General features: G+C 38.1%; 1 protein-coding gene across 1 annotated transcript in view; it reads right to left on the minus strand.

Moving 5' to 3' along the window:
• The window catches only part of cacna2d3 (calcium channel, voltage dependent, alpha2/delta subunit 3), a gene marked incomplete at both ends in the record, with an annotated part of 62,208 nt that extends 47,479 nt beyond the window's left edge, over positions 1–14,729 (minus strand). The window contains 4 exons of the mRNA XM_079844321.1: positions 1,315–1,374; positions 3,639–3,755; positions 13,545–13,626; positions 14,611–14,729. Of these exons, the coding sequence (XP_079700447.1) occupies positions 1,315–1,374; positions 3,639–3,755; positions 13,545–13,626; positions 14,611–14,729 (378 nt within the window). The remainder of the gene's footprint in view (positions 1–1,314; positions 1,375–3,638; positions 3,756–13,544; positions 13,627–14,610) is intronic.
• Positions 14,730–19,493: the final 4,764 nt, after the last annotated feature.

The following is a 19,493-nucleotide window of genomic DNA, read 5'->3' on the forward strand; positions in this document are numbered from 1 at the left end:
TGATACACCCCTGGGGGGGGGCGGAGGGGGAGCGGAGTCGAGAGGAGCGTAGCGAGGCAGAGGAGAAACGCTCCACACTCGGCGTTTCTGACAGCACTGCGACAAGCTTTTGAGGGTTATCAAAAAACAGCAGGAGCAGGTGCTGCACACCCGACCAAGTCCCGGTCCCAGTGGGTCGCAGAGAGTCAGAACTCCTCGTTCAAAGAGTCACGGACAGAATCGTTTCATCCAGACCTTTATAAACATTCACTCTCGGCCATACCATTAATGAAAGCTGAGTTTTACATACTCACAGGTGCTAAAATAATGAAACAATTACATAACATTATTTTGCCGCATTTTCATTTGTAATTAATAGCATTACTCTTTTTATTTTTATATGAATAAATCTCCATTACATCTTTTATGTCCTGATGTCTACGATCGACATCAATATAACCTAACCAATTACATACTTACAATCTATATTGGGTGCATTTTCATTTGTAATTAATTGCATTACTCTTTTTATTTTTATATGTATTCTTGTAATGAATCTCTATTAAATGTTTTATGTCCTCATGTCTTTCATCAATAAAAAACAGTAAAAATATATTTACAAAAATGTATTCTTTTAGGCCTGCAAATAATAAATTAGTAAATTAATGAGTGTATAAAATGAATGAATGTGTAGCTCTAAAATAAACATCCATTCAGTCAAAAGTTTTCTGTTATAAAAACAACATACAGAAATATAGAGGCTACAAAACCGCCTCTTTCGCTATAATTAGTTGTGTGAATAAAAAAAAAACACACAGTTTATGAATCACTGGAAATGTATTTCTACGTACAAGAGAGCGAGTGCATGAATTCATTACTGAGGGGGGGATACCATTATTTTAAACGTATTTTGCTTCAGTGAATTTTCCATTTGTCCCTGAACAGCGCAGCCAACGTGGAGTCATTTATCTTAGTCGGAGTGCGGAGGCCGGAGCGAGGGGAGGGCTTTCCGGCACATAAATATATATATAAATATAATTCACTTCAAGAACTAAGCTGGAGGTCATGTACAGGATATTTGCATAAAGCAGGGCTACAAGATTATGGCAAGGAGTGGAGGGGCTTTAACATTAAAATATCCCTTAAGATTCTATTATAAAAAAAACACAATACAATACCATACCACACTCTATGAAATATCCATGACAATAGGAGCAATTATATCCATGTCATTAAGAGCGATTGGTGAGTGATTGGTGTTTTTTTAAGAACTGTCCATGGTTCTGAAATAGTCCATATAATCCTGCAAAAACATACAAGTGTACAAACTCTCACCTGTAGGTCAGGGTTCTCCTCATGCTGGAGATGAGCTTCCTCCGCCGCTTCTACCAGCCTCTACATACGAGTGACATGACACAGAGAACAGCAGAAACTTAGAAGAGATGATTGATGGCAAAATACACCGATTTATTCCTGATGGGCGACATGAGCTTTCAAAAATGCAGACATTTATGATAATAATAGCCTCCAGCTGCATGTAAAAGGCATTTTATAACTTCATAACGTCATTAATAAATATCTTACATTTTATAAAGTACTTTCAGAGCACCTTTGATTTATATGGGGGTGACTTTCAAGAACAATCTGACCCTGAGAAACATCAACAGAAGTAGCCAGATTAATGAAAGTTAAATAGGCATAATGATTTATTTATTGAAGTAGTATAAGGTGACCTCCTTAAAGCAACACTAAACAGTAATGTTTAGTTTACCTGCTGCTTGCAAACAGGTTGTATTTCACGTGGCGGCTTGTTCCCTTGAGGCAAACACAAGTGTGTGTGTGTGTGTGTGTGTGTGTGTGTGTGTGTGTGTGTGTGTGTGTGTGTGTGTGTGTGTGTGTGTGTGTGTGTAAAGGACAGTTTATGTTTTGTCGTCATTGAAAAGTGCTGGCATGCATTTTAGTTACATGGCGGTATAATTGCTTCCAATCCACAAAGCGCTTTAGGAAAAATAATTAATACTTGTCGCATATCGAGGAAATTATAGCAACATAAAAAAAGTGAGGCTTTGAGCCAATTTTATAAATACAAGCCATAAGCTGCTCTGTAAAATATAATAATACTATAACGAGGCTATTTTCCTAGGAAAAAAACAGAACATATTTAAATGTCTTTGTTTATGTATGTCAACAATACAGCCTAATATTATTTTCACAAGATAAATTGCGTTCTAAATATGTTTTAACAGGGTGCGAATTATGACAGTCGAAACATAAGGTTGGAGGGGGCGTACATATTCTTTTACACGCAAGTACTTTTCAATCGTGTTTTTAAACGTCTCATTAACCACAAAAGCTAAATCACGAGATGGAGAAGTGGGGAAACAGTTAGTTAGAGCGCGTATTTTCACCTGTCGGTGAACAGGTGGCGCTAGCGAACTGATTAGCGCGTTTAACTTACCTGAGGAGGTAACCACAGTAGGCTACGACGGTTTCCGTTGCAATTAATATCAGTCAATAAATGAATAACCATGACAGATTAGCATGTAGGCTATAAATTCAGTTTATATATCACAGATAGGCCCATATATCTTTAAAAAAAGTCACAGGCTACATTTTGGTTTAAAAAGTCTATTTGACGCTTAACGTCAGTTAGCCTGTTTGCTGCTGAACCTCAAAAAACACCCCGAAAAATAGGCCTTTAGCCTACAAATTCATTTTCGCCGACCCTGAAAGAGTTTATTGTCCTGACTCTCACCTAGTTAAGCCTTTAACCATCCCAGAAATGTGAACTTATAACAGCTTTCAAACGATAAGCTATTTCAGTAAAATAAGTTTGTCAGCGCGCGGCTTTCCTCTCACTGCTCGTGAACAGAAGTCGCGTGAGTAGAAAAAATGACATCATTTGTCATTTTATTATAGATTTAACATATCACAAGTATTTATCAAAAACATTGTCTGAAAATAATTTAAGACAGATAGCTAAACTAGACAACACGAACATTAAAAATAAAATCACTCTTGGATAAACATTTAAATTATGTTTCTATTCGTACATTTTTTTTGTGCTGCAATACACTTGGGATTCCTGTGATAGAAATTGTATCAGCTCCCTTCAAATCGAAGTGTAAATACGCGCGTGCATTTTATAAAATCGGTGTGCAGTGGCTACAAATGCATGAGGTGTATTTCATGGGTTTTACCTTTCATGGCAAACCGACTCCATTGCATCATAAAGTGACAGTGTGTATCTGCAGGAGTTAGATAAGCCTATCTCCTCCACACACACGGGCAATTAAAGCTTGGACCGTGTGTGTGTGTGCCTCTGAAGAATAACGGCACGAGCCGGTTGTAACGGGAAAATCTATATGTTCTTCTGTATAGAAGGGAGAAGCTTCAACCGAGATGCTTTTTATACGTTAGCAATAAATAAAGCCGTTGCGGCTGCAGCATCCAACACAATATATGATTGATGGAAAATGCTGAAACAATAGGGATTCATGCGCAAATCGAAAAATAATTATTTAAAAGGCAATATGATAATAATAATTCTAATAGGCTAGGCCTATTAAATAGGCCTATGTTAAAAAAAAAAAATAATAATAAAACGGAAGACGCATGCAGAACATTTTGAAAATCTCTTTATCTTAATTGTTACTTACTCGTGTGGCCTCGGCTTTTTTCCGAAATATTTCCTCCATATTCTGCGCCAAAATTTTCACCACTTTTGCGCCGTCAATCTCTTCTATTCGCACCGATTTCTCATATTCCTTGTATTTCTGAGAAGAAACAAATGGGTCATGTTACGCAATGAACATAGACATTTTACTACGTTTTGTGTCAATGTGGACAAGGCTGGATAACATTTTGTTAATAAAAAAATTATTTGAACAAAACAAATAGCTTTTAAATAAGCCTACATGTGTTATGTACATGTTGTGTTCTGTCATTCAATAAAATCAAATAGGCTACCTAAAATATACATTTTAAATGCAGCTTGTCTGACAATAGTGAAGGTGTTGCATTAGCAGCAATTTTTTAAAACAAAAATACATTTATTCAACAAATAGAATCAGATCACAAATATTTTTTTTATTTAATTGCATTCATACTTGCACAATTGAATACAGTGGATCACATTGTTCTTTATTCACTGTGTGTGTGTGTGTGGACACACATTTATGTGGACCAAATGTCCCCACAAAGATAGTGTTGCCAGTAATTTTTGACCTTGTGGGGACATTTTTTGGTCCCCATGAGAAAAACGTCTTATAAATCATACAGAATTATGTTTTTTGAAAACGTAAATATGCAGAACAATTTCTACAGTTTTACAGTTTGCAATCTACAGTTTATACACTATATAAATCATTATGTCTATGGAATGTTCTCATAAAACATCAAAACCCAACGTGTGTGTGTGTGTGTGTGTGTGTGTGTTTCACATTTTGGTATGTAGCATCTCAAATAATCTCAATGGCAATCTTATTAGAATGCTTTGTTTATGAATATCTGAAGAAAATCTCCTTCAAAGAGAATACAATCCAGCAAATTCAGACAGAAAACTCAGACAGAAAAAAATTCTCAACCAAAACACATTTAACCCCGGATATTTTATAATGGTAATGATTTGCACAAACGTGAGGAACCCATAATCATCTTTTGTTTCAGTCTAATGGATAGTGTGATACCCTCAAACATGAGTTTAAGAGATGGATGTCCAGCATGACGAGTAAATTTGTCTGTGATCAGTAGATAGGGACATTTACATATGCAAATCTGAGGGAGGGAGGCAAATATGTGTGGCAGCGGAAGATGGACGGACGAGACGTATAAAAAAAATGACGCGAGACAGTGATGGAGAGACAGGGGACAGTAAGAAGAGGCCCTTACAAGTCTCCATGACCTACGCTTTGCATTGTCTCTTCGTTAATACAGCTGTCATTCCCATTTGAGTTAGTGCCACAAGTCTTCAGATAAGCGTGCCGTCGTGCGCCTCTCTCTGACAGCGGCCTCTCTGATTGGCTGATAAGACAAATCCTCTCCAGATAACGAGCTCAGTCTTGTCCCTGTAATTGGTGGAACTGCTGCTGCAGTGTCTATTATTGGTGGAGGAAGAGCGTTGTGGGTGGGCTGCTTCGGGGAGGCTGGGCGGGGCTTGTCGAAAGGGCCACGCATTGTTGGAGGGTAATTGAAATGGAGTCAGAATTCAGGAGAAAGATAATAAGTTGTCAAGCCTGGGCGAGTCTGGATAATGAACTACACTTCAGACAATGCTGAGTCTGCAGTACAAGCGACACCTGAAGCAACAGCACTCAATGGACGTTGTGATATTAGGCTATTCAAACACACTCAGGCATTCACGCCTGCAGGCTTACACCACTCCACTATAAAAAAAAACCTTTCTGATTTAAATAAGTTCATGTTAAGTGAAACATAGATTTCATGAAGAAGAAAGAAATACCAAAAACGTGTGCCACACAGCCTAATGGAAAAATAAACACACATACATTAAAATCTTGACTTTAAAAAAGGCTGATAAAAAGGATGAAAAATAGACAGCATACACTGTCAAAAAAATTAAAAAGTAAGTTACCTGGTAGCCTTGAAATTTTGAGTTCATTGAAATTAAAAATTTGAGTTAATGCAATGAACATTTGAGAATCGACATCACCCTTTATTCAAATATTACACTCTAAAAAATGCTGGGTTAAAAACAACCCAAGTTGGGTTGAAAATGGACTTTTGCGATAGCAAACATTTAACCCAACCGCTGGGTTAAACTACCCATTCACTGGGTTAAAACAACCCAATTGCTGGGTTAGTCCATTTTCAACCCAACTTGGGTTGTTTTTAACCCAGGATTTTTTAGAGTGTATTAAAAGATTTTGTAAGCATATTGCGTAATTGTGTGTTTTATTAATGCAGTGAAATATGCCAAATTGTGCTTTTTCATGATTTATCACAACATTTTTTTTATTATGCATGTGGTTCAGATACAATAATATTTTGAGTTTCTATTTATTAAACAATTTCCTTCATTGTATTAACTCAAAATTTGAAGGCAACCAGGTTACTTACTTTTTTAAGTTAAACCAACAATATTTTTTTACAGTGTACATATCCTTCTATCTTCTCTTTTTCCGTTTAGACAACGTGATATAAACAGAATCAAAACACACTCGCGCATCTCAAATATCATTAAGTGTTCAACACAGTTCTTTAAACTTAAAAAAAAGGGTATTCTGACAAAAAATAAGTTAGCGTTAAGCGAAACACGGACATGCATTTCGTGAAAAAATGTCACACATTTTGTTTTGTTTTTCAAGACAGGACATAAAAAACGGCCCTACCAGGAGAAAAGGATGAATCTTTCTCAGTTTTTTAAGACAACAGGACATGAGAACACACACACGTTCCATGTTTTAGGGCGACATTCCATAGACATGATAAATTGTATATTATATCCCCTACTAGTAAACCTACCCATCTCAGAAAACTTTCTGCATTTTTAGATTTTCAAAAAACATCACTTAGTATGATTTACAAAAATGCTGGGTTAAAAATAACCCAAGTTGGGTTGAAAATGGACTAACCCAGCAATTGGGTTGTTTTAACCCAGCGATTGGGTTGTTTTAACCCAGTAATTGGGTTGTTTTAAGCAAACATTTAACCCAAGCTGTTTTCCTAATGGGGACCAAAAAATGTCCCCACAAGGTCAAGGATTTCAGATATTGCCTTCTTTTTTGGGGACATTTTGTCCCTATAATGTAGGGTTTACCAAGACCACACACACGCATCACTAGTTTCACAGTCCTTGTAACTTACACTCTAAAAAATGCTGGGTTAAAAATAACCCAAGTTGGGTTGAAAAGGGACTAACCCAGCAATTGGGTTGTTTTAACCCAGCAATTGGGTTGTTTTAACCCAGCGGTTGGGTTAAACGTTTGCTTAAAACAACCCAATCGCTGGATTAGTCCATTTTCAACCCAACTTGGGTTATTTTTTACCCAGCATTTTTTAGAGTGAACAAAATGTGCTGTGATAAAAAGTTAGTTTTCTGTAAGCAAAACAATCTCGCTTTTTTTTTGTCCCCACAAGACAACAGGACATCAAATAGCATGAAAACACACACTCTGGCGCATATCAGACCCCCAACATGTTTCTAACACCGACACCCCCCTCCACACACACAGATCGCAGCACCACGCGGCAAATTACCCCTTTAAGAGAGAGACCATGGAGAGCTATTGAGGCGGAACAGTTCATTTCACGCCTGTCCTGCCTCCCCACCCCTCACCCTCCGTCCCGGCACCCTCCCTGGCCCCCCAAAAAAGCCATAATCAAAGCCATTAATGCTGCGTTCGTCAATAGTGATGATCACCCCACTGATTCATACACAGTAGCGAAATAGTCCCGGGGAGTGTCCCATGCTACCAGATGCTCCTGGACAAAACAAGTTTGCCATCATATTCTCAAGATGCTGCAAAATTATTCACTGTAAAGATGCTTAATGGTAATGTATTTGTACAATCTGTTATTTTGTTGCGGTGAGGTGGAAATTTCAGCGATTGAAAGCAACAAAGGGTGACATTTGTATGGCTGCCCCCCCACCCCCTTTGTGTAAAAATCAGGTAATTTTGCATAACAAGCTTAATGATCACTCTTAACGATCCTCCTTAATGAAGCGGCCTGCTGCCTCATCCCTCCCTTTCTGCTTCCAGCTCTTCAGACAGACAGCTTATTGGCTCTGAGCCCCACCCATCGGTCACGCCCACTGAGCAGGATGATGGGAAAAAGTGCAAACATACGCAGAAACGGCAATGAAGAGAGAACACAACTGGCTGGGACATTTTACACTGTGTTAATGTGTGTGTGCACGCGTTTAGGCTGATGAAGATCATTCTGGGTGGGATGATTGAACATGTTCATTATTGATGCTTTTGGCTGAATCAGGAACAGATTTCCATCTTAACTCTCACCTGAAAGCGACAGTTCACGCACATTTTTTTAAATTTTTTTTACTCACCCGTATGTCATTTTTATATGCAGTTTTTTTCCATTGAAAACTGGATACATTATAAACAACCTTCTGTAATCTCTTTTTAATACAGTACACGTCGCTACAAAACCGATTTTAACAAACAACTACTGGCCGGTACCGATAATTGTCACTTACATAATTATTAGAAATTTTGATCATGTTTTAAATGAGCAAAGGTCAAAAACGCATGCATTAAGGTATACTAGCTAGTTTATTGCTGCATCATCAAATTATTTTCATTGAACATGGATTGGATCCATAAAACATTCAACAGGCAAACATTAAGAGGCAGTACATAAAATACAAATAGGAAAACATGACATCCTTCAGAGGTTATTTTAGCTATCAAACTATATTTTGTACATATTTAATTTTGTTTTGACAAGTGTTTAATTATTTATAAGTATTAATATTGATATTACATATTGGCTGCCAATACATCAGTGCATAGCGACCACATCTGTCCTAAATGGACAAAAAGCATCACAAAAGTTGGAAATCCGACCAATGCACCATATTTCGGCGTTCTGAATCCTACCGTTTTTATAGCAAGGAAAAAATGGAAATTTAAGGCGATATCTGATAATATTCCACTCCACTGAATCTCTGAAATTTGCATTCAGGCCGTTGATGCACAAAGCCATTTGACGTCATTGTCATGAAGTTTCATTAGTTTTTGTAATGAATATGGTGTGCTAGTTTGAATATGCACAATGGGAAATTAAAATTTTCAGTAAGTTAGTTTTTCAATAATTACTAGGGATGCACCGAAATGAAAATTATTTTGCCAATTTTTTCACCATTGCATAAATTTGCTTTTTTAATATTTTGTCTTGCTTTTAAAATAAATTACTTTTTTTTTTCTTTTTTTTTTTTACAAAACTACAATTTAAAAATATTTATTTAACACTGAACATTTTTAGCATTACAGCAGACATAATACAAACAAAGCACACTATAACTTTAAAAAAATATATATATTTTTTATTTGGCCATCTTATCTTATCTTTGGCCTATTATGCCTACAGGTATCATAATCAAATTTTGTTTGTTTGTTCATGAGAGGTTTTGCAAGCCTGAATAAAAACTCTGGCGGTTTGAGCAGTGAGTGGAGTCTGACTAACTTATTCATTGGCCATTGCGTACAAGAGATCAACAACTATGTCACCGCTGCAGAAACACGTGTAAACGGATACATTTGACGTTCTACAGACACAAATATGGACTGGAGCATTTGCCAATATATTATTACAGTATCAACTGATGGTGCTCTTGCTTGCATTTGAGGCTGCTTAGACAATTCAGCAGAACAGTGTCTGCAAACGGCCATTTTTGCGTCTTTCTCGGACACTTTAAAGCCTTCTTTAAGCCTTGTTTACACTCGACGCGTCCGCACGAGCGTGATCTGGTGCGCGCTGCAAAAATGACGTCATCGCAGAGTGCCAATCGGACGAGGCGCGCGCGCAGTCAGACGAAAGTAGTGATGGGGAAGTGAAGCTTTCTGAACCAGTGAAGCTTTCAGCACAATTGTATCAGAAAAAGGTTCATTACTCAAAGCTTTTCAAATCAGAGCTCGACGAGGACCTCTGCTGGTGAAAGTGAGGGAAAGCTTTGTTGTTTTGCAACCATTATTTTAGAAGCAAAAATTAATTAATGGATAGATGAATGAATGAATGAATCAATAAACTAAATACATGACAACAATCTGTTCCATTGCATACTCCTAGTAACTCAAACCAAGAAATATAACATTTTGTATTGTCAAAGTGGACATTTTTCCTGTTTGTGAACAAATAAAACTCACACACACACACACACACACACACACACACACACACACACACACACACACACACACACACACACACACACACACACACACACACACACACACACACACACACACACACACATATATAGGTTCTTATAATTGCCAATAACAACAATATCTTTTAACCACTTAATTTTTCCAATACTTGAAAATGAACAAAGTTGAAAAAAAAAAAAGTAGGCTGGCTTTCACCCAAATATATATATAAAGGCTGCAGAACAAAAGCCAAATATATTATCAACCTTATTGGGCGAACTCAAATGAAAGCATTCCCACATTTCAGAACCATGACAAAGTCTCGCAACAATCAACTAGTGCAATACAACGGTTCTAACAACCCGTGTAGCGCATTTTTAAACATTTTTGAATCAGAGTACGAAGCAGTCACGTGGGTGTGTGTGAAACAAAGCTTCGGACGTCATTGGTCACGTGATTTTGATAGAACGAATCAAGCATCCAAACAAAGCTTCACTGAAAATCGTTTCATATTTTTGACACACGCTTCGGAGCTTTGGTGTCACTGTTTTACATCATTAGAGGAAAGTAAACAAGCCTTAATGCTTCCACACTTCCGACATGTGCTGCATTGCTGCATTTAGAAGCGTGCGAACCTCTCTCTCACACGAGCTGGTTGCTATATTTGATCGCGTCATCAAAAACCTCATTGTTCGGTAAAATTTATTTGGTCTTTTCACTTATTCGGCCGAACACCGAAAGTGCAATTTTTGCTATTTTCGGCCAAGTTATTTCGGTTGCCGAACAATCGGTGCATCCCTAATGTAGAGTTCATACCGGACGCGAATGACGCAAATAATTTGCACTATTCGCGCGAAGTTGGACGTTTGAACATTTTGAGTTTACTTGCTTCATTCGCGCATGAAATTCGCTTCATTCGCGTTTGACATTCACTTCACAACAGACGCAAATTCGTGTCATGGGAGAGGCTTCTGCCAGCCGGCTCGTCTCGTTGAGAAATGGCTGACATGGCCTGTGTTTACACGTCTTTTTTGTTAAAATTTACTGTTAATGTGTGACAAAACATAGTTTTTAAGACTTTTTCAGGCGATAATGTAGTTGTTTAAAGCTCCAATCTGTGGTTTATTTATAAAAAGATTGCCTATTTGAACATTTTATCTGGCGTTTTCGGAGTTGTGAGCTCCAGTGGATCAGCGGCGCTCAGCGCTCGTTAACCCCGGCGAGAGTAGCCTTTCCTCGGCTAGTCCTTCTGCCGTCTGCCGCTGGCTCGGATGTCTCTGTGGTGTCTCGAGCTATAATTAATCTTGTGTAGATGTAACGGCCGATCTTTGGTCTCATGGATCTATAATTTGTTCCCTGGCAAATCGTTTAGGCTGAGGGCAAAGTGAAGTTTCATTACTTTTTTATTTTTAGGCTATAACTTTACGATACAGTTGTAGCCGACTAGCACTGACTTTGAATGTTTGACTGAATTGTTTGCTTTATTTCATGTATAGCTTATTATACCCTTTACTTATACTTTTGTATTAATGATCATAGGCCTACATAAACTTGCCAAAAAGAGACTGGGTTGTGTTTCATGTCATTTAATGTTATCACAGTGATAATCATATTGTCTGAACCAGATATACAGATTTTCTCCTTTTGTTGTTTGATTGTTGTCACTACTAGAGCAAACTCCTGATTGGTTTACGCCAAATCATGCGTCAAACGCTCAATTTGCTCCGCGTCATTCGCCGCCTCATTCGCGTGAATCGCACCACACTGTCTATTCGCATCTTTGCATTGACTTAACATGTAAATCACTTGCGCGAATCACGTCCGGTGTGAATGCACCATAATAATAACCCAAACATGAATATTCTATCATCATTTATTCAACTTCATGTCGTTCCAAAGTATGACTTTATTTCTTCTGCAAGACACAAAAAAAAAATGTTGAACGGCGTTGGGAATCAAACAACGCTTGAGTCCATTGACTTCCATTCTATGAACAAAAAACACTAAAGGTGCATCCCAATTCCTGTCCAGAAGTGGGTAGTGCATCATTTGGGACACAACTTAATCTTTTTACGTTCCAGATAAGAAAGAAAGTCATACAGTTTGTGAGGGTATAATGATTTTTGGAGTATCCCTTAATACTGTATTTCAGTCTGTTCCTCACACTAAGATACGGTACGGATCATATGGACTTGTTTATGCTGTCCATTTTGGAGCTTGGCAGACATGGTTACTATGAACTGAACAGAAAAAAAGCTAATGTTTTGGAACAACATGAGGGTGAGTAAACAAAGACAGAATTTTCATTTTTGGGTGAATTATTCTGTTAACAATTATGCAAGGTAAATCAGCCACATTGGTCTCGGATCAGTGGATAAATACAACACCAGTAATGGCTCTGACTACACTATGGATTTTTCTATAAGTAAGGGCCCAATAGCTAAAGATAGACCCCGAATGTCAGTTTTAGTTAAACAATCAGCGTTTGTCGACACTCCTACACCTCCCATGAAAACTCCCATCATTCTCAGGTGTAATTCTCAAAGCCTCAGTTTCGTTCATTTCCGCTGTTTTATAAACAGACCCGGACTAGATCAGTTAAAGAGTCACGTACACACATTCTGTGAGGAGGTAATTACGACGATAATATGTGCACTGATGGTGAGAGCTGGGCTCTTATCTCACACCAACACTGAGAGACTTATTAATACTTCAGAGAGAGAGAGAGAGAGACGGGGTTATCTCAAAACATCCATCACTGTTTATCCTTCAATAGAAACCGAGAGGAAATGAAGTGTGTTTTGTAGTATATAACGCCACCGCATAGTGCATTCAAACAGCAGTATTAGCTATAACACGGTATACTGGAACAAGGAAACCAGGTGGAGACCTTTATCCGCAAAATATCGGCACTGCCACATAGATATGAACTTTAATAATACAATATTAATATTGTAATGTGTGTCTGTGCCTTTTTTCCTTTTTTGATATAGTGTTATCAATATCGAATTGTTAATATGTAAATATAAATCATCTACGTCACACCAAAAATACGACAATGTACACAACATGAACTGATATGAATTAGGAAATCTCTGCTTTATAGCCCTTTCTACTTTCCCTTGTTTTTACTACTTTATATTTTTTTTGGAAGAACATCATGATTTATCTAATCATTTAAAAATGCCTCGGATTTAAAAAATTTGAACCCTGGTTTGAATACCAGCTGCCACCGTGTGGCTAAAGTGTGTAGGGCATCATCAGATGCTCCTTTGTCATTTATAAAGAGACACACACACATTCATTCAGTTATTCTATTTGTCTAACTCGTCCTACACAGGTGTTTAGATGCAAAAGACAGATCGGGGGGAAAGAAACTGAGTGTAATGAGCCTTATCCAACCCCCCCGCCGCCACCCCCCTCTCTCTCACACACACACACACACACACACACAAAAACATGCCCACACGCACACGCACACACACACACACACACACACACACAAATATCATATTATACACCTGGATGTTTTAAGGCAAAGCCATCTGTATTCATATGAGCCAAGAAGAGGTGTGTGTCAATGCAAGTGTGTGTGTGTGTGTGTGAGAGAGAGAGAGAGAGAGAGAGAGAGAGAGAGAGAGAGAGAGAGAGAGAGAGAGAGAGAGAGAGAGAGAGAGAGAGAGAGAGAGAGAGAGAGAGAGTGTGAAGGGGAAATACCTTCTGTAAGAGCTGAGATCCTGAGTATTTTGAAGCTATTGATTTTATTTCACCACCAAACGCTGAAGCCCAGAGTTTCACCCTGTCGAGGGAAAGAAGAACCCATGTAATCACTCAAATTACAACATATTATGCCACAATTACAATATTAGCAATATCATTATGATAGATTAAAATGAAAAGTTGACAAAAGTTAACGCTATAACTGGTTATAATCATTATTACTGTATTCTAAAAGGCCATACAGGAGCATGTGTTTGTTAAGTTCACATTGTTCTCCCTTATGTTACGTCAAAAAAAAGTTTCTATACCATAAAAGCGTCGCATACTGTATTTTCATTCTACACTCTCTTGGGCTACATTATTTCTGCATGATCTGACTGAATGTAAGGAGGTTGATGATATGATATTACTGTAAGTTATATTTGTGATTGAAATAAAATCAGTTGATTTAGCATCACATGAAGCACATTTTTTGCACACTTGGCAAATATTTTTTTACATGTAGGCTACTGTATATATACAACAGCAACTACTAGGGCTTCTATTCTATATTTTGTTATATTGAAATATAATAAAATGTGCATATATACTATAAAAGCCTCATATTTGCACTCTGGAGATAACTAGACCCTCACAATAACCATCACAAAGCATAGTTGTAACCTCTCTCTCTCTCTCAGTGCACTTTATAGATTAAATTGAATTATTCTGGCTTCTCTATGTTTTGCAAACATTTAAAATATTCATAAATTATAAAAGCCAATTTCGCGCTCAGACATTTGAAATAGCACCAAAGCATTCATAAATGTTCTTGCTCTACAAAGAATTTTGCATATCGACTTAATACAATTATCAAGGCTTCTCTATTTTACATGCATTACAATATGCATTTATTATAAAAGCATTTTACATATTTACTCAGAAAAGTTTCTAGACCCTTATAATAGCCGAACGCAAAACCCTTCACACAGAATAGTTTTAATCTCTTTGTTTTCTACATGCATATAGGATGAATGCAATTATTATGGCCTCTTCTCTAAATTGTGCATGCACTTCTACTCACACTGATAAGGGGATCTCCGGTTGGGACCCCCGCACCTCCAGCGTCGTCCAGCACGCGCTCATCACACACAAGAGGAGGCAGTGCGCGTGCATCAGAGGAATTCTCCGGTCCCGCTGCATCCTTCCCCCAAAATGTCTTGCAAAGGAAAGGAACCGGCGGCTCGGGCAGCCTTTAGAACTCCCCCCTCCTCTCGGTCTCTCTCCCCCGGTTACAAAAACAGCACCGAGCGCCAATTCAGCCGCACATCTGCCCGCCCCGGCGCGCGTGCAGCCTCCGGAGTTTCAGTCTCTCCGCCCAGCTGTCACACACCCCACGACCTCCTGCTCGTGCTCTTTGACATCGATTCTTGCTTTTTATCCCTGCATTGGTGGCACAGAGAGCACAACAGAGATTTCAAATGCTTATTCTTTCTCTTAGAGCTGATTGGGAGCAAATGAACTCGCGCGCTCTCACTGCTGGCGCTGCTGATATTACGATGAACGACACTTTCGGGTCAGCGCATGCACTAAAGGCAGAAGTTTAGGGAGAGGAGAAGCGAGCAGAAAGTCATCAAGACAGTGAGGCTAATGTGTAAATCTAGGGAAGGAGATCCAGTGCGGTTTCCCCATGCGAGCGCGCTCACGAGAGAAGCTGATGCGAAACTTTTCCTCGGCAACGCGCATTCCTCCGTTTGGTGATGCTTTTGCTCTGGTCTCTGGAGATTACGTATTTTAGTTTCTTTTGTATGAATCATTTGTTTATCAGTAATTAAAAATACGCATTTTTATTATTGATTTCATATTAAAGTTGTGTATATTAACATTCATATTCACATTGATAGAAGACTCATTTTCATAACAGCACTGCATGATTCAGGAATAATGCGGTTTATAACTGTTGGTCACACTTTACTACATATTTTACCTGGCAAGTTGTCACAAACTGCTATATCTGCTATAAATAGCAGAGTTTTTGGTTTCAAACAACTATAGCTCTATTAGGAGCACCTAATAATATTTCAGATTTTTGTCATCCGAATGCTCTTATTTTCATGTACTAGTTTTCATGAGACAGTATGATTCTGCATATTGCTGCTTTCATTGATATGCACATGAATAAAAACAGCAATATGCCCATTGATATACAGATTCAGCTGTATTATGCTGCTCCTCATCAAAAGAAGCCATAAAAGAGCAGATAGTACTCAAATAAAGTAAGTGAATAAGATTTATGACCAGCCACTACTATAGCACTATAACCTCTCAAGTCTGATGCTTACCAGGAGTTAATTGCTGTTCTCTCATTCTTTTTTCTTCCTCTAATTATCATGAGCACATAAATGATGAGGTGCATTTGTGTGTGTGTGTGTGTGTGTGTGTGTGTGTGTGTGTGTGTGTGTGTGTGTGTGTGTGTGTGATGAATCTGTCCTAACGGCCTGCGTCTCTGTGCAGTCATGATTAGCTGGTAAATGCATCATTCATCATCCGACTGAAGCTGAAGAACACAAGCCATACTGTATACTGTAATGCTGCTACAACACGCCAAACTCTAAATGATATTCATAACGTCATCGGTTTCCATCTCTTCCAAATTAGCTCGTTGTTTCGGTTCAGGAGGAACTGTAGTGTTTCGTTTGTGGTGCTCGGTGACTGACGTCTGTCTAACTTTGCAAAGCATGAACTGAGGGTGCGTGGAGATATGGACCAAATGCAATGATTGGAGGTCCGCACCTTCCACAGACGATATGCTGTCAATTAATTCAACCAAATTAACTAATTAATCTCACATTTTTTTCTGTATAATTCATTGTAATTAATTTGGAGCGTAACAGGGAAATTAATACAATATAAAAATATTAAAAAAATTGATTTTTAAATAATTTTATATTGTAATAATTTCACAGTTACTCTCCAAATCGAGACTATTTTAAATATGTATTGTAATGGCATCTCTTTATGAATGAAGGCCAGTATCTCTGATACTACTGATGTCTCGTTAAAATAAGATTTTTTAAAAACATTAATGAAATACATTCAACATTACAGCATAATTGAAAGCTATCAACATAATTGAAAGCTATCAATGTCAACATTTATTAGGCTTTAAAAAAATAAAAACTTGATGGGGAGCGAAGGCCGGCCCGTGTGGTCGGATCAAACAGACGAGCTACTGGAGCTCAAATTGCTCAAGAAGTTAATGCTGGTTCTGATAGAAAGGAGTCAGAATACACAGTGCATCACAGTTTGTTGTGTATGGGGCTGCATAGCCGTAGACCAGTCAGGGTGCCCATGCTGACCCCTGTCCACTGCCGAAAAAGCCAACAGTGGCATGTGAGCATCAGAACTGGACCACGGAGCAATGGAAGAAGGTGGCCTGGTCTGATGAATCACGTTTTCTTTTACATCACGTGGATGGCCGGGTGTGTGTGCGTCGCTTACCTGGGGAACAAATGGCACCAGGATGCACTATGGGAAGAAGACAAGCCGGCGGAAGCAGTGTGATGCTTTGGGCAATGTTCTAATGGGAAACCTTTCAGGGCTCGACATTAACGCTTGTCTGCGTGTCCGGGACAAGTGGATTTTTTGAAGGGGCAAGTAAAAGAGAATCTTACTTGCCCGACCGGACAAGTAGCCTGATAAAACGCCATTAACAAAAAATAACTAGGGAATCACCAAAATGCAAGAATAATTCTGCATTCATTAGTGTAAGTGGCGATCGATAGTAAATAATAATATATAATTTATAATGAACTGACCGTAACTAACGTTGCGCTGTTGACGCTCGCCCAGCCTCTTGAGGAGAAATCGAAACAAATGCACCTCTTACACAGAGAAACTCAGTTAACACACTGCCATAAAAATGTAGAAATGTGGATGAAACAGTTAAGCAACGTCACATTACCAAGAGTGCCGTTTTCCTGAATAACATCACGACTGAAAATGACACTGATTTCATATGACAGTTCCATAAACAATTATTAACATTAAGTCACTTACTTTTCAGATGCAATATGAGTGTTTTTGTTCCATTTCAGCAGCGAAAATAGTTCCAAACAAAGATCACAGCAGAACGTGTGTCACCGCAACAGCGTGTTAGTGAATGATTCAGCGTTTTGAATGAATCGGTTGAATCAAAGATTCAATGAATATTCGTAAACGACTGCCTCATTCTTGAATGAATCAGCCGTTTGAACGAATCGACTCAATGACTCGTTCATTCAGACGGTCACCTGCCGCCACCTACTGCCGTTTTAGTTTCATGTTTAAACATTCTTTTCTTATTTGCATATTCAAAAAATATTTAAAACAATCTCATAACATTATTTAAGGCAGTTGTAATTTTTCAGTGTAAATTATTTAATTTGACTGGTAACAGCTAGTGTCGTCTTCTAATTTAATGTATTGATCAAATTTAAAAATATAAAAGGAAAGCTGAAGCAGAGCCTATATTTAATAAGATTAGGAGGAAAATGCCCTTTATAAAAGGTAAAAATATCACAAATATGCAGATTTAAATATGTCGAAGCTGATTGAACACTGGTGAGAATATTGCTTCAGAACACACAAAAATATATTTTTTTCCGGACAAGCACATTTTTTTTACTCGGACAAGTGAATGACAGATTTACTTGTCCGAAGGACAAGCACGTGAACAAGCTTAATGTCGAGCCCTGCCTTTGTTCCTGCTATCCATGTGGATGTTACGTTGACACGTACCACCTAAGCATTGTTGCAGACCATGTACACCCTTTCATGGAAACGCTATTCCCTGGTGGCTGTGGCTCTTTCAGCAGATAATGAGCCCTGCCACAAAGCAAAAATGGTTGAGGCATGGTTTGAGGAGCACAACAACGAGTTTGAGGTGTAGACTCTGTCTCCAAATCCCCAGCTCCCCAGCTCTCAATCCAATCGAGCATCTGTGGGATGTGCTGAACAAACCAGTCCGATCCATGGAGGCCCCACCTCGCAACTTCCAGGACTTAAAGGATCTGCTGCTAGCATCTTGGTTCCAGATACCACAGCACACAATATTAGGAATAGGTCATAATGTTATGCTTGATCAGTGTACATATAAATACATTTAGACTACTTAACTTGATTGCCATCAGGATGTGAAGAGACTTTCAACCAGCATAACAAAAGATGTTTCTGGAACAAATCGGTCACGCCTATCCTGCCTTTAAATGTCTTCTATATGTTTACTAATGTAATTTAAAACAATAAGATTAAGAAATCATGGGTCTCTCAGGGACAGGAGCAATAGTTTTAACAACTCTTGAAGCAAATCCGGTTAGTCTGTGCTGGAGTTCACGCTTGTCTATTTTAATGCAGGACACCAAACACACAGTAATCTCTGTCTCGTCTTAATGGAAGTTAAAACTCTTAGAGGGTCAACTATAGTACTAGGCAAATGTGACATCTGGCACTGAAGGTGCTGGGAATCACACTTCACAGCTAATCATATAACATTATATATTATATTATAAATCAATAACATATAAGGCCTCAAATGCATTGACACGGGAGAATTCTTGTAAATTAGACAACTTTTGCCATTCATTTCAACACTTTGCTATTCTAATGGCCTATCTAAAATTCAGTACAAACATTAAATTTGAGCATATTTTAAGCAGAGTGCACTTGATTTAAGTCCAGAAAAGAAGTAGCATACAAAACTGCACATTAAGTATAATTAAAAATAAAAAGTTTAAACATTTTCTGAATAAATGTCAATTAATGTAATGACATTAATGTATTCAAAGTAGGGCTGTCAAAAGATTAATCGTGATTAATCTCATCCAAAATAAAAGTTTGTGTTTACATAATATATGTGTGTACTCTGTATAATTATTCTGTATATATAAATACAAACACATTCATGTATATATTTAAGAAATATTTGCA

Source organism: Gobio gobio (genome assembly GCF_949357685.1).
Source record: "Gobio gobio genome assembly, chromosome: 19".
NCBI classification, from domain to species: Eukaryota; Metazoa; Chordata; class Actinopteri; order Cypriniformes; family Gobionidae; genus Gobio; species Gobio gobio.